The 13,238-nt window shown below is 41.0% G+C and overlaps 1 protein-coding gene across 8 annotated transcripts in view; it reads right to left on the bottom strand.

Moving 5' to 3' along the window:
• The window catches only part of RALGAPA2 (Ral GTPase activating protein catalytic subunit alpha 2), a 212,114-nt gene that overhangs the window by 151,986 nt on the left and 46,890 nt on the right, over positions 1–13,238 (bottom strand). For 7 of the 8 annotated variants that reach the window (XR_014159042.1, XM_081872570.1, XM_081872576.1 and 4 more), the window contains 2 exons: positions 9,731–9,895; positions 2,650–2,790 (listed from right to left, as the gene is read on the bottom strand). Coding sequence is in view for 7 of the 8 variants with exons in the window: in XM_081872570.1 (XP_081728696.1) it covers positions 2,650–2,790; positions 9,731–9,895 (306 nt within the window). In the remaining variant the exon portion in view is untranslated. The remainder of the gene's footprint in view (positions 1–2,649; positions 2,791–9,730; positions 9,896–13,238) is intronic. The other variant, XM_081872571.1, reaches the window with a different exon arrangement.

The following is a 13,238-nucleotide window of genomic DNA, read 5'->3' on the forward strand; positions in this document are numbered from 1 at the left end:
TCTAACATGAATTTGGGAATCCTAGCTAATAGTTCTCTGCTTAAAATTATGGGAAGGGGTGTGATTTCAAGGCTAGAAAGGGTATGAGGAAAAGAGTTAACACATCTATTTGGATGCTGTTTCTTTCCTTCAAATCAAGTTCCCTATTTATAGTGGAAAAACAGAGTTGTGTAGTGTCTTTCACAACCTAAGTTTTGCTTTATTGCTTTAATAATCAGGGTGTTTTGAGTGAGTATACTCTGTGGTAATCCTCCAGTCTCTTAAAATCTGCACTCTCAATAACGTGCTGAGAAAGTGAATTCTGCAACCTGTTTAAATTATGTTTTTTGAGCAAATTTGTATACATTTCTTCAGTTTGCATCATTTATTCTCCTACTGTTGCTCATGGGGAGGTGCAAAGAACCAAGCAGAACACTGATCTGCAATGTAAAACTTTTAACTTAAAGATTACTTTCAGGGATTATTATTCATATATATATAATATAATAATTATATTATTTAAAAATAATATCTAGAAGCTATTTCACTTTTGCTGTGGCTCAATCACATTAACATGCACTGATATTTCTACCAAATAAAAGCATGATTAGAGGAGTCCAGAATGTTAAAATATTTTCCTTTCCACCTGAACGGTTCACCCCTATGTTTCAGCTTGATATCTCATCTGGCTATTTGAAGTTTAAGTGCTGGAGTCTCAGAAAATGCATCAGCATAAGATATGGTGGCATAGATTGAAATTGAAATATGAAGTTTTGGATTCATCTGGTTCAAGGCACAATTTGATTTGTGAACCCCACTTTAACCCCGTGTTCTGTCTCATGTGTATTTTGAATGCAGGGGGGAAATCCATATTTCTAGAGTATGAGGTAATTAACAACAACAAACAGGAACTGTAGCAAATGTTTCCTTGGCCTAACATGTATATCCCAAAGAAGGTAGTTCCCCAACTTTGGAGGTTTTCATTTCCTTTAGTATTGCTGGTTTATGCTGGTAAGTACAAAGTACTTTTTGATTTTCTTCTTCCTTTATTTTTCTTATTATACTAGTTTAGCTAAGATACCTTCCTTCAATTTACTATTTTATCATCTTTGTATGTGTTTTCTTTAACTGGGCAAGCTGCCCGATAACTATGCTAATAGGCTATGCTATGTTAACATTTTTCTCTTGTGGGAATGCTACTTTATAATTTTGCAAGTTTCATAAAACCTTTAAATGTAATTCCCATTGTCATTCACATACTCAAATTCAATTGCCTGTGATCAAACAAAAATCTTTGTCAAATCTATATTAAAGAAGGACCTGGGTTACAAAACTGCTTTGCCACTTTGCCATCAACAGATTTAGGAAGTGCCATAGATGCAGCAATTCCAACAACTCCAGTGCACTTACCGTATTTTTCGCTCTATAAGATGCACCAGACCACAAGACGCACCTAGTTTTTGGAGGAGGAAAACAAGAAAAAACTATTCTGAATATCAGAAGCCAGAACAGCAAGAGGGATCGCTGCACAGTGAAAGCAGCAATCCCTCTTGCTGTTCTGGCTTCTGTGATAGCTGCGCAGCCTGCATTCACTCCATAAGACGCACACACATTTCCCCTTACTTTTTAGAAGGGAAAAAGTGAGTCTTATAGAGCAAAAAATACGGTACGTTTCAGCTGATTAGAAAGTCAGCTTAATTTTTAGGATTCTTACAAAGCAAAACATAACTCCACACAACTAACAACAAATAATTGTCATGAAGACTTGAGATACGGAAATGACTGTACATGAAGATGGAGGCACATACAATAGCAAGAATAGGTGTATTTTAATTAAAGAGGTCAAATATACAACAGACTTCATGGTCATAGATTCTTACACTTATTAGAAGTTAAATTCTTAGGTTTGCTAAAATTGTGGAGACAGCAGAGTTCATTACGCAGAAGAACTTCTTTGAACACCAGTTTTCCTTGGTGGCGCTGTGGTCTAAACCACTGAGCTTAGGGCTTGCCGATCAGAAGGTCGGTGGTTCGAATCCCCGCGACGGGGAGAGCTCCCGTTGCCTGGTCCCTGCTCCTGCCAACCTAGCAGTTCGAAAGCACGCCAGTGCAAGCAGGTAAATAGGTACTGTTCTGGCGGGAAGGTAAACGGCATTTCCGTGCGCTACTCTGGTTCGCCAGAAGCAGCTTAGTCCTGCTGGCCACATGACCCAGAAGCTGTACGCCGGCTCTCTCGGCCAGTAAAGCGGGATGAGCGCCACAACCCCAGAGTCATCCATGACTGGACTTAACTGTCAGGGGTCCTTTACCTTTACCTTTTTCCCCCTTGGAAAATCCACCCACACAGTCAATACACAAATGTCACCAAATGAACGTGAAGGTGGAGGGAATGAAGGGTCAGTCATAATGCACATCTTAAAAGCAGAACTGGTGCAGTTGAGATTGTTCAAGCATAGGGGAACCAGGAGGAATTAACAAGGAATCCTGAGAACTTGAAAGCTGCGCTACAGAATTTGGAACATTAGGTGACAGATACTTGCATTTTGGGTAGAACTATGATATTACACACTACTATTTTTGACCAAAATACAATAATATAAATATAGTTCAGAATACTGTGTGTATGACACAGGAAAACATGAATACAGAATACTGAGAAAAGAAGCATACCTGAAAGTGTGTGAGAGTAAGAAGTGTAAGAGATACCAGGTAAGAAAGAGCTCACAGTATGAAGGAGTAGAGGTACACTTTTAGTGACTGGCAAAGCCTCACAGAGATGAGCGCAGTTGCTGATAGACTGACTTCGTTTAGCTTCCAGGGAGAAATAAAGTGACAAAAGTAAATTCAAAACAGTAACGCAATACTTCAGTTAGAAGGATACTTTATTTAGCAGAATATTGCATTTAAAGAAAAAGAGTGAGGGAGCTGAGAAAATTCTTAAATGTGAATTCCCATGAACACGTGGCATTAATTTTCTATCAATGTAAATTAACAATGCAAAAGGAATTCATTAAAATGTAATCCATAAAAGTGCACATTTACTGAAGATGCTACTTTAAAAAAAAAATTTACTAAACCTCTCACCAGAATGAATGCTAGAGCATATAAAAGATACTTCCTGCAGTCGTTCTACAGCCTGAATTATTCTAGACTTTTTTTTTAAGTTGGCTAATTGCAAAAATGGTTCACTTGCAAGAAGTATTATTTGTCTTCGATGTGATTCATTTGTCTGTTGGCACTGTCAGAAGCATATTCTGTGCCCACATGGTCAGTTACTCTTGAGCAAATGGGCTATACCATCACCTAAGAATATGTGGATATCTGCAGGAAGATGACAGCAAATGCACACCAGTGGCGGGGGCGGGGGGGACACAATAAATATGATGGAAGGACAAAATGGATCTGTCTGTCTTATTGGAACTTCTATTTTACTCTGTAGATTCTCTGTAAATAAATATATTTACTCAAAAAGTCTACCAGTTTAACTAAGATTTATAGCAAAGTAACTAACTTAAAAATTGAAACCTTAATTAAAATTTTCATTTCCCCCCCATTATGTTTCAAAATAATTATATTCACAAAAGCAAAGAAAGTTTGTTTTTCCCCCCAAATGGAGAGCAGTAATAGGAAAATTTTGTTCTCCATTTTGGGAAGTAGGGTTTGTGCAGGTAGGAAGATTTGCATTTGGTATCTGAATGACAAGAAAAAATACAATAGTCAAAAACATTTCCTAGGGTGGAGATGCAACAACCTCTTAAACGTTTTGCCTACCATGCCCTTAGTAGAAGCATAGGAAACTAGCCAGAAAAGGTTAGCAAGATAATTTGATACAAGTTATATCAGAGCTTCCTTGAGAAATAGTTTAAGTAAAACAATCAAGATGGCTTAAGTGAGCAGGCTAATCTACACGCTCAATGCAGTGAGGCAAGCAAGGGTATTTGAAAACAAGGTGTCCCAGCATTAGCCAATGTGGTTTTCTTCATAAGTTGTTGGACTACAGTTCCTATTAGCCCCAACCAGGATTGTCAATGAACAGGGATAATGGGAGTTGTAGTCCAACAACATCTGGAGGGATTGGATTGGATATCTCAGGGGTAGCCAGAGAGTGATGAGGAAACAGTGTTGAGTTGACAAGGAACCAGTAGAAAAGTGAGATGAGAGTGAAGGTTAAAGACATATTAATGAGTGGGGGAAAATCTATCTGTACACCTTCAAGAGTAACCAGTGTAGATGTGTGCACATGCTAACAAAATTCTGAACACACTGTTAGAGGATCAGGCAAGTGATTTACCAGGAACTGGTACTAGCAAATCAGGACCAACCCTTCACCAAGTGAAAGAAACTGAAAAATGTTTGAAAACACAAAGAACATTCTCTTTCTCTCTCACTCCAGTAACTAACATGCAAAAGAGTTTACAAGCTTGTTTCAGTGCATGCAAACCTGACATCCATAGTATAAGTCCTCAATCAAAAACTATGTCTCTTTCTGATTCTGAACTGCAAAATAAACTTGAGTAATAATAGTATTTTTATTATTTACTGAGACAAATAGAGGTATACTTCTTAAAGAAGGCTCAGGATTATTATGTTTAACTGAACATCCAAAGGTTTTAGAATATTACAGGAATGCTTATATTCAAGCTTCTTTTCTAAAACTATGAATTTATTCAGTGTATGCATGCTAATACTAATAATGTCTACATACTCCTAAATCCATATGACAAAAACTTACTTTTGTATACTACAGTGTTGATGGCTTCCAATTTCAACTTTTATTTTAGCTTGGCAAAAAGAAATATTTATTTAGGTATGAGGTTTCAGCAACTCACAGGTTCTTCTCCAACACTGTATATAGTTGTGATATTCTTTTTTTAAAAAAATGGCAATGTTTAACTTTTAAAATGTCATAAATACACCAAACAGTACAGCTGGTTCTGCTACGTTTTTCATACTGCGTGTTTTTAATGAAATTCAGGTTTGATAAGCAATTCAGTGTTACATAGTTAGCTATCTGAAAAAGACTGAAAGAGTAAACCATTTACTGACTTCATCGTTGAGATCAGATTAAAATCAGAGGCTGCAGGCAGTAGTTTTAGGCTTGAATTCAGAGTAGCAAATAAAAAAGCTCCATCCATTTGTGGAAAGCCTGGCAATCCAGCAGAGGTTGCTACTCATGGAAGAGGGAAGAGAAACCATATATTCATCCTTCTACCTAGAGCCTCCTATGACACCTCAACCCTTCAATTGGAGAGTTCTCCTACCTTCCAGGAGCTTAACAACAATAATCTCTCCATGAATGAAATTTCACCTGTGAGATCTCTGGATCCAATCCTTAGTCATTAAACTACACTATGCCAGCTTTTAACACTATGCTATGAACAAGTATCATTAACATGGTGAGTTGTAGGTTATATGACACTGTAATAATAAACAAAAGGTCTCCAACACTATATTTCAGCAAGGCATTTGACAAGGTGCCCCATGATATTCTTGTAAAGAAGCTGGTAAAATGCGGTCTTGACTATGCTACCACTCAGTGGATTTGTAACTGGCTGACTGACCGAACCCAAAGGGTGCTCATCAATGGTTCCTCTTCATCCTGGAGAAGAGTGACTAGTGGGGTGCCACAGGGTTCTGTCTTGGGCCCGGTCTTATTCAACATCTTTATCAACGACTTGGATGATGGACTCAAGGGCATCCTGATCAAATTTGCAGATGACACCAAACTGGGAGGGGTGGCTAACACCCCAGAGGACAGGATCACACTTCAAAACGACCTTGACAGATTAGAGAACTGGGCCAAAACAAACAAGATGAATTTTAACAGGGAGAAATGTAAAGTATTGCACTTGGGCAAAAAAAATGAGAGGCACAAATACAAGATGGGTGACAGCTGGCTTGAGAGCAGTACATGTGAAAAGGATCTAGGAGTCTTGGTTGACCACAAACTTGACATGAGCCAACAGTGTGATGCGGCAGCTAAAAAAGCCAATGCAATTCTGGGCTGCATCAATAGGAGTATAGCATCTAGATCAAGGGAAGTAATAGTGCCACTGTATTCTGCTCCGGTCAGACCTCACCTGGAGTACTGTGTCCAGTTCTGGGCACCACAGTTCAAGAAGGACACTGACAAACTGGAACGCGTCCAGAGGAGGGCAACCAAAATGGTCAAAGGCCTGGAAACAATGCCTTATGAGGAACGGCTAAGGGAGCTGGGCATGTTTAGCCTGGAGAAGAGGAGGTTAAGGGGTGATATGATAGCCATGTTCAAATATATAGAAGGGTGTCACATATAGGAGGGAGAAAGGTTGTTTTCTGCTGCTCCAGAGAAGTGGACACGGAGCAATGGTTCCAAACTACAAGAAAAAAGATAAAAAAATTCCTTCCAGTAGCACCTTAAAGACCAACTGAGTTAGTTCTAGGTATGAGCTTTCGTGTGCATGCACACTTCTTCAGATACACTGAAACAGAAGTCACCGGACCTTTCTATATAGTGAGAAGGTGGGGAGGGGTATTACTCAGAAGGGTGGTGGGAATGGGTGATTGGCAGATAGCTGCGATGAGCCTGTTGACGACTCTTAACGACTGCAATAGGTCTAACAGGAAAAAGCAAGGGGTGAGAAGGTGAAAAATGGCTTTGTCATGTATAATGAGATAAGAATCCAATGTCTTTATTCAAACCAGGTCTCTCCATAGTTTTAAGTTTGGTGATAAGTTGCAATTCAGCAGCTTCTCTTTCCAGTCTATTTCTGAAATTCCTTTGTAATAGAACAGCTACTTTGAGATCTTGTATAGAATGTCCTGGGAGATTGAAGTGTTCTCCTACTGGTTTTTCTGTCTTGTGGTTCCTGATGTCGGATTTATGTCCATTTATTCTTTGGCGTAAGGTCTAAAAGATTCCACCTAAACATTAGGAAGAACTTCCTGACAGTAAGAGCTGTTTGACAGTGGAATTTGCTGCCAAGGAGTGTGGTGGAGTCTCCTTCTTTGGAGGTCTTTAAGCAGAGGCTTGACAACCATATGTCAGGAGTGCTCTGATGGTGTTTCCTGCTTGGCAGGGGGTTGGACTCGATGGCCCTTGTGGTCTCTTCCAACTCTATGATTCTATGATTCTATCAGGATACATAAGATTCATAGGTTTACATCAGTAATGGCCAAACTTGGCCCTCCAGCTGTTTTGGGACTATAATTCCCATCATCCCTGACCACTGGTCCTGTTAGCTAGGGGTGATGGGAGTTGTAGTCCATCTGCAGACAAACTACCCTTACTCTACTACCTTCTAACTGAAGAGCCTGTTGCACCATAAACATTTTCTATCATGAGGTCCCACCTCCAACAGAAGCAATGTCTGAATTTACCAACTGACTGATAGAAGTCTGGATGATTAAGAATGCATAGGTTATTGTTGGAATGGGAAAGAAGGGATGAGTTGTTAAAGTCTGCTTTGATGCACTGGGTGAGAGAGATGACATAATAAAGAATTAAGTGCATGGGGGCAATTGTGGAAAAGCTTGTTATACACTACAAGAGAACTTTATGAAGAGGGTATATAGGTGGTACCTAACCCCGAGCAAAGTACCAAAAATGTATTAATTGGAGCCAGGTACCTGTTGGAAATGTCAGGAAATGGAAGTTAGGTTCTATCATATGTGGTGGACTTGTAAATTAGCTAAAGATTTCTGGGAGATGATATATAATGAAATGGAAAAAAAAAATGTTTAGAAAGACTTTTATCAAAAGACCGGAAACCTTACTCTTAGGAATCTTAGGAACAGATGTCCCCACTGATAAAATGAATTTATTCATTTACGCAATTAGAACAGTCTGGATGGTATATGCTCAGAAATGAAAAAAGAGAACAACACCAACAAAGGAGGAATGGCAGAAGAAATTGATGGAATATGTAGAGTTAGCAAATTTAACTAATGTAATAAAAGAACAACAAGGAGATCTTAAGGAAGAGTGGAAAATGTTTGTAGAATATCTGAAGAATCATGGTAAATAAACTAAAACGTTAGCAGGACTAGAGTAAAAACAGTTTAAAGAAATAATGAGAACGGAGAGAAAAAAATCTGAATTAAATAAATTATGCAGTACTATTGGGTAATCAAGAAGAACCATGGATTGGGGGGGAGGGGAAGTAGTTGATTATTGTATGGTTGTATTGATTGGAGTGTAAAAAACGTGTATTGGAAAATTATATAAAAAAGATGGTGATGTCTGGATGATTAAGGAACATGAAACCCCAACATGAAAAAACCATTAGGTAAATGGGATTTCAGTGCACTTAAACAGATGACCTCAGGTGGGACCTGAGCTCCACCCAATGGTTGAAGCAAAATAGTCTTTTCTCTGCACATGTAACAGTGGCCTCAAGTGGGACCTAACATAGCTCACCCATGTAAGTCGGGAACCTACAGGAAAGACGAAAAGGGCTTCCTAAGGTTTAGGGAATGTGTAATAGCACACACCTCCCAATAGCCACTTCCAAAAAAGCAAATCTTATAATGCTTTACAAAGGTCCTGGGTCTACAAATTTCAAGCAAAGGAGCCTTCAGGGAAAATGTTGCCAATGTAGCTACTGCTCTAGTGGAATGAGCAAAAGCTTTAGTTAGTGGTGATAATTTAAGGCCGGTGTAAGCTAAATAAATATAAGCCTTAAGCCACCCAGCCTAAGTAGATGTGGACACCTTCCAGCTCAGGGAAGAAGAGTGGGAGAAAAAAAAACGGGAATCCAACTGGTGGAATGGCTGCTAGGAGTTTTCAGAAGTGTGGACAGAAAGAAGTCAGCTACTGCTGACTGTGGAAGAGAGATAATTCCAAGGGAGGGAGGGAGGGAGGGAGGGGGAGGGCTAATTTGAAGGGTTACCCCATCCTTATGGAATAACACAAAGGTTCTTGTCCACTGAAAGGGCATTGAGCTCAGATATTATTCAAGCTGAGGTGACAGCCACCAAAAACAGCACTTTGAAGGAAAGCAAGAAAGAGGCGCAGATTTCAAGGCCCGAAATGCAGCTTCTGCCAGACTGATAGTCCAGTGTGTAACCCCTAAGAGGGGAACCTGTACTGAACCCTAAGAGATTTTAAGATAGCTCCACAAAGAAAATGTTGAAGGAAAGGGTGAGAACTGAGAGGCACAGATGGGAAAATGAATAAAACAAAGCTACACGCTTGAAGCCACAAAGTTGCAGAGGTAGGAAGGAACCACTTCAGTGAAGGCAAAATCAGAAACAGGGGATTCCAAAAGAGGAAGCAACTTTTTATATTGTTTTGTGTAGTGATTTTGCCTTCAACCACTAAGTGAAGCCCATATCCCACCTGAGGTGACTGTTATGCACAGAGAAAGAATGTTTAATTTCCCCCATTATCTCAACAGCGAAGGTCCAGTGCCTCACAGTCACACCCACCATGGCAGAGATAGCTGAACCAGAAACACTCACATGGTTGTTAGATCATGTACACTGTGCCAAATGGCAATTAGCTAAGGATGGGGCAGTGGGCTGTCAGACACCTAGAAGGCTCTGCATCAAGGCCATGCAGGTACAGTCTCAGGTGTGCGACTCCATGACCAAAAAGAAAAAGAAAGAAAAGAAAAAGAAGAAGAAAAAGAGTAATTACAAGGCAAGTCACATACTCAAACAACCCAGTATCAAATAGCAGAAACACATTCCAATTACTATGAACATAAAATCACCAACATTTAAATTTTTTATTGATGATGATGATGATATTAAATTGCCTGTGCCTAACCTGTTGCTCTCTGACGCACTACATTCCTTGCTTTCTCAACTCCTGGTACTCCTGAGGTGGTAGCACTCCTAAATCTCATTGGTTCCACAACTTCAGGATGATTTCTCCAGCTTAAAGAAAATGATCTTCCAACAGTAGTTCCCTTCTGAGGTTCCAAATTGCCACCTTTCAAATAATGGAATACAGAGGGAAAGTAACTGCACTGTGTTTTAAAATGAAAACAATTCAAAAGGAAAAATTCTAAATGAACAAATTCATCTAGTTCATGAACATAACATCAGTTGACGCATCTCAGATTGAAAAAGAGAGAGGATGAATAAATATTATAAGCAGGCTCTTGATTCAGGGAATGCATTTCAAGATAGTGATTCAACCAATGAGCAAAGGCTATTGAAAATTAACAAGGAGAATATGCAGGAGATGAATTCAGTGGATCTTCTTCAGAGAAATTAGCATTCATTAAGAATTCTCAAAATATCAAACACATGGACAAGACATTCATTTGAATGTTGGCGAAAAGTAACACTTCAGCATGTTCATGCCCAAGTTCTTATACAAAAAGCTACAAAGTGTGGTGGAAGAATAAAAAATATTGATCTCTTGTAGCACGGGAAGTGAGAGAAGCCACCTTTTCAGTTTCTTCAAACACTAGTGTTTTAGGAAAGCAATTATGACCATTCACACTTTCCACAGTAAACATATATATATTTATAAATATTAGTGTGTCTGTAAGCAGATGGCTGCATACATGTATCTTACTGTTACAAATACTTGCTGCAGAGACATATTGAGGATATACAGCCACCCACTTGCTACAAAAAGGGTAGGTATTCATAATTGCACAGTCTGGGACATCATACCTCCATAAGTTAGCAAAGACAAAGAAATCAGTCAGAAATATAAAACGGGCTTGAAATGTACTTTTGGCAAATATATAATTCTTTAACTAAGCCTATTCCTGAAAGAGGATGTTCCATATTTTCATATATTAGAACATTTCAAATTAGCAGTGACAATTAATAATAATAATAATTTATGTATTCATTCATACATACATATATACATACATACCCCTCCCATCTGGCTGGCCTTCTCCAGCCACTCTGGGAGGCTCCCAACAGAATATTAATAATAAAAATAATAATAAAGAGATAAAACATCAAACATTAAAAACTTCCCTAAACAGGGCTGCCTTCAGATGTCTTCTAAAAGTCAGACAGTTGTTTATTTCCTTAACATCTGGTGGGAGGGTGTCCCACAGGATGGGAGCCACTATATAAAAGGATGTCACATAGAGGAGGGAGAAAGGTTGTTTTCTGCTGCTCCAGAGAAGTGGACACGGAGCAATGGTTCCAAACTACAAGAAAAAAGATTCCACCTAAACATTAGGAAGAACTTCCTGACAGTGAGAGCTGTTAGACAGTGGAATTTGCTGCGAAGGAGTGTGGTGGAGTCTCCTTCTTTGGAGGTCTTTAAGCAGAGGCTTGACAACCATATGTCAGGAGTGCTCTGATGGTGTTTCCTGCTTGGCAGGGGGTTGGACTCGATGGCCCTTGTGGTCTCTTCCAACTCTATGATTCTATGATTCTATTGAGAAAGCCTTTTGCCTGGTTCCCTGTAACCTCATTTCTCGCAGTGAGGGAACCACCAGAAGGCCCTCATGCTGGACCTCTGTGTCGAGGCTGAACAATGGGGGTGGAGACACTCCTTCAGGTATACTGGACCGAGGCTGTTTAGGGCTTCAAATGTCAGCACCAACACTTTTAATTGTGCTTGGAAATGTACTGGGAGCCAATGTAGGTCTTTCAGGTCTGGTGTTATGCGGCCACTCCCAGTCACCAGTCTAGCTGCCACATTCTGGATTAGTTGTAGTTTCTGGGCCACCTTCAAAGGTAGCCCCACGTAGATCGCGTTGCAGTAGTCCAAGTGGGAGATAAATACAGCATGCACCCCTCTGGCGAGACAGTCTCCGGGCACGTAGGGTCTCAGCCTACGTATCAGATGGAGCTGATAAACAGCTGCCCAGGACACAGAATTGACCTGCAACTCCATGGACAGCTGTGAGTCCAAAATGACTCCCAGGCTGTGCACCTGGTCCTTCAGGGGCACAGTTACCCATTCAGGATCAGAGAGTCCTCCACACCTGCCTGTCCCCTATCCTCCAAAAACAGTACTTCTGTCTTGTCTGGATTCAACCTCAATCTGTTAGCCAACCTCCAACCCCCAACCGCCTCCAGACACTCACACAGGACATTCACCGCCTTCACTGGTTCCGATTTAAAAGAGAGGTAGAGCTGGGTATCATCCGCATACTGATGAACCCCCAGCCCAAACCCCCTGATGATCCCTCCCAGCGGCTTCATATAGATGTTAAAAAGCATGGGGGAAAGGACAGAACCCTGAGGCACCCCACAAGTGAGAGCCCAGGAGTCTGAACACTCATCCCCCAACATCACTTTCTGGACACAGCCCGGGAAGAAGGAGCAGAACCACTGTATAACAGCACCCCCAGCTCCTCTAGACAGGCCAGAAGGATGTCATGGTCAATGCTATCTAAGACCACTGAGAGATCCAGCAGAACTAGGAAACAGCTCTCACCTGTGTCCCTAGCCCACCGGAGATCACTGACCAGCGCAACCAAGGCAGTTTCAGTCCCACGGTGAGGCCTGAATCCCGACTGGAAGGGATCTGAATATTCTGCATCCTCCAGGCGTGACTGGAGTTGTTCAGCAACCACCTGCTCAATCACCTTGCCCAAGAAAGGAAGATTTGAGACTGGGTGATAGTTGGCCATATTGGCCGGGTCCAAAGATGTGTTTTTAAAGAAGCAGTTTACTAACTGCCTCTTTCAGTGGTTCTGGAAAGGCTCCCTCACAGAGGGAAGCATTCACCACGCCGCAGAGCCCATCGCCCAGCTCTTCCCGGCTCGCTTTTATGAGCCAGGATGGGCAAGGATCAAGGAGACAGGTGGTTGGTTTCATTTGTCCAAGCAGCCTGTCCACATGCTTAGAGGTAACAGATTGGAATTGATCCCATGCAACTTGACTAAACACGACTCTAGCACTCTCCTGCCCTGGCCCTGCTCCCACAGTAGAGTCCACCTCTTTCTGAATCTGAGCAACTTTATTTGCAAAAAACCTTTGCAAAATCATTGCAGAAGATCTTGCAGTCCTTACTGGGCCCCGATGGCGAAGGTGGTTCTGTTAAATTGTGAACCACCTGAAAGAGTCTCCTGCTGCTGTTTTCTGCAGATGCAATAGAAGCGGTGAAGAAGGTCCTCTTCGCTGTTGCTATTGCCACTTGGTAGGCTCAACTCTGAGTCTAACCAGTGTCTGGTCTGATTCAGAATGAGTTTTCCACCGCCAGCGCTGTACCTGTCTCAGCAATTGTTTCATCACCCTCAGCTCTGGGGAAAACCACAGGGCTGTCTGGGCTCCATGCAATCGGAGAGGACGCTTTGGAGGCAGACAGTTGATAGCCCTGGTTAACTCCACATTCCAGTGGGCTA

The sequence above is a fragment of the Podarcis erhardii genome (assembly GCF_964252035.2).
Source record: "Podarcis erhardii genome assembly, chromosome: 8".
Classification (NCBI taxonomy): Eukaryota; Metazoa; Chordata; class Lepidosauria; order Squamata; family Lacertidae; genus Podarcis; species Podarcis erhardii.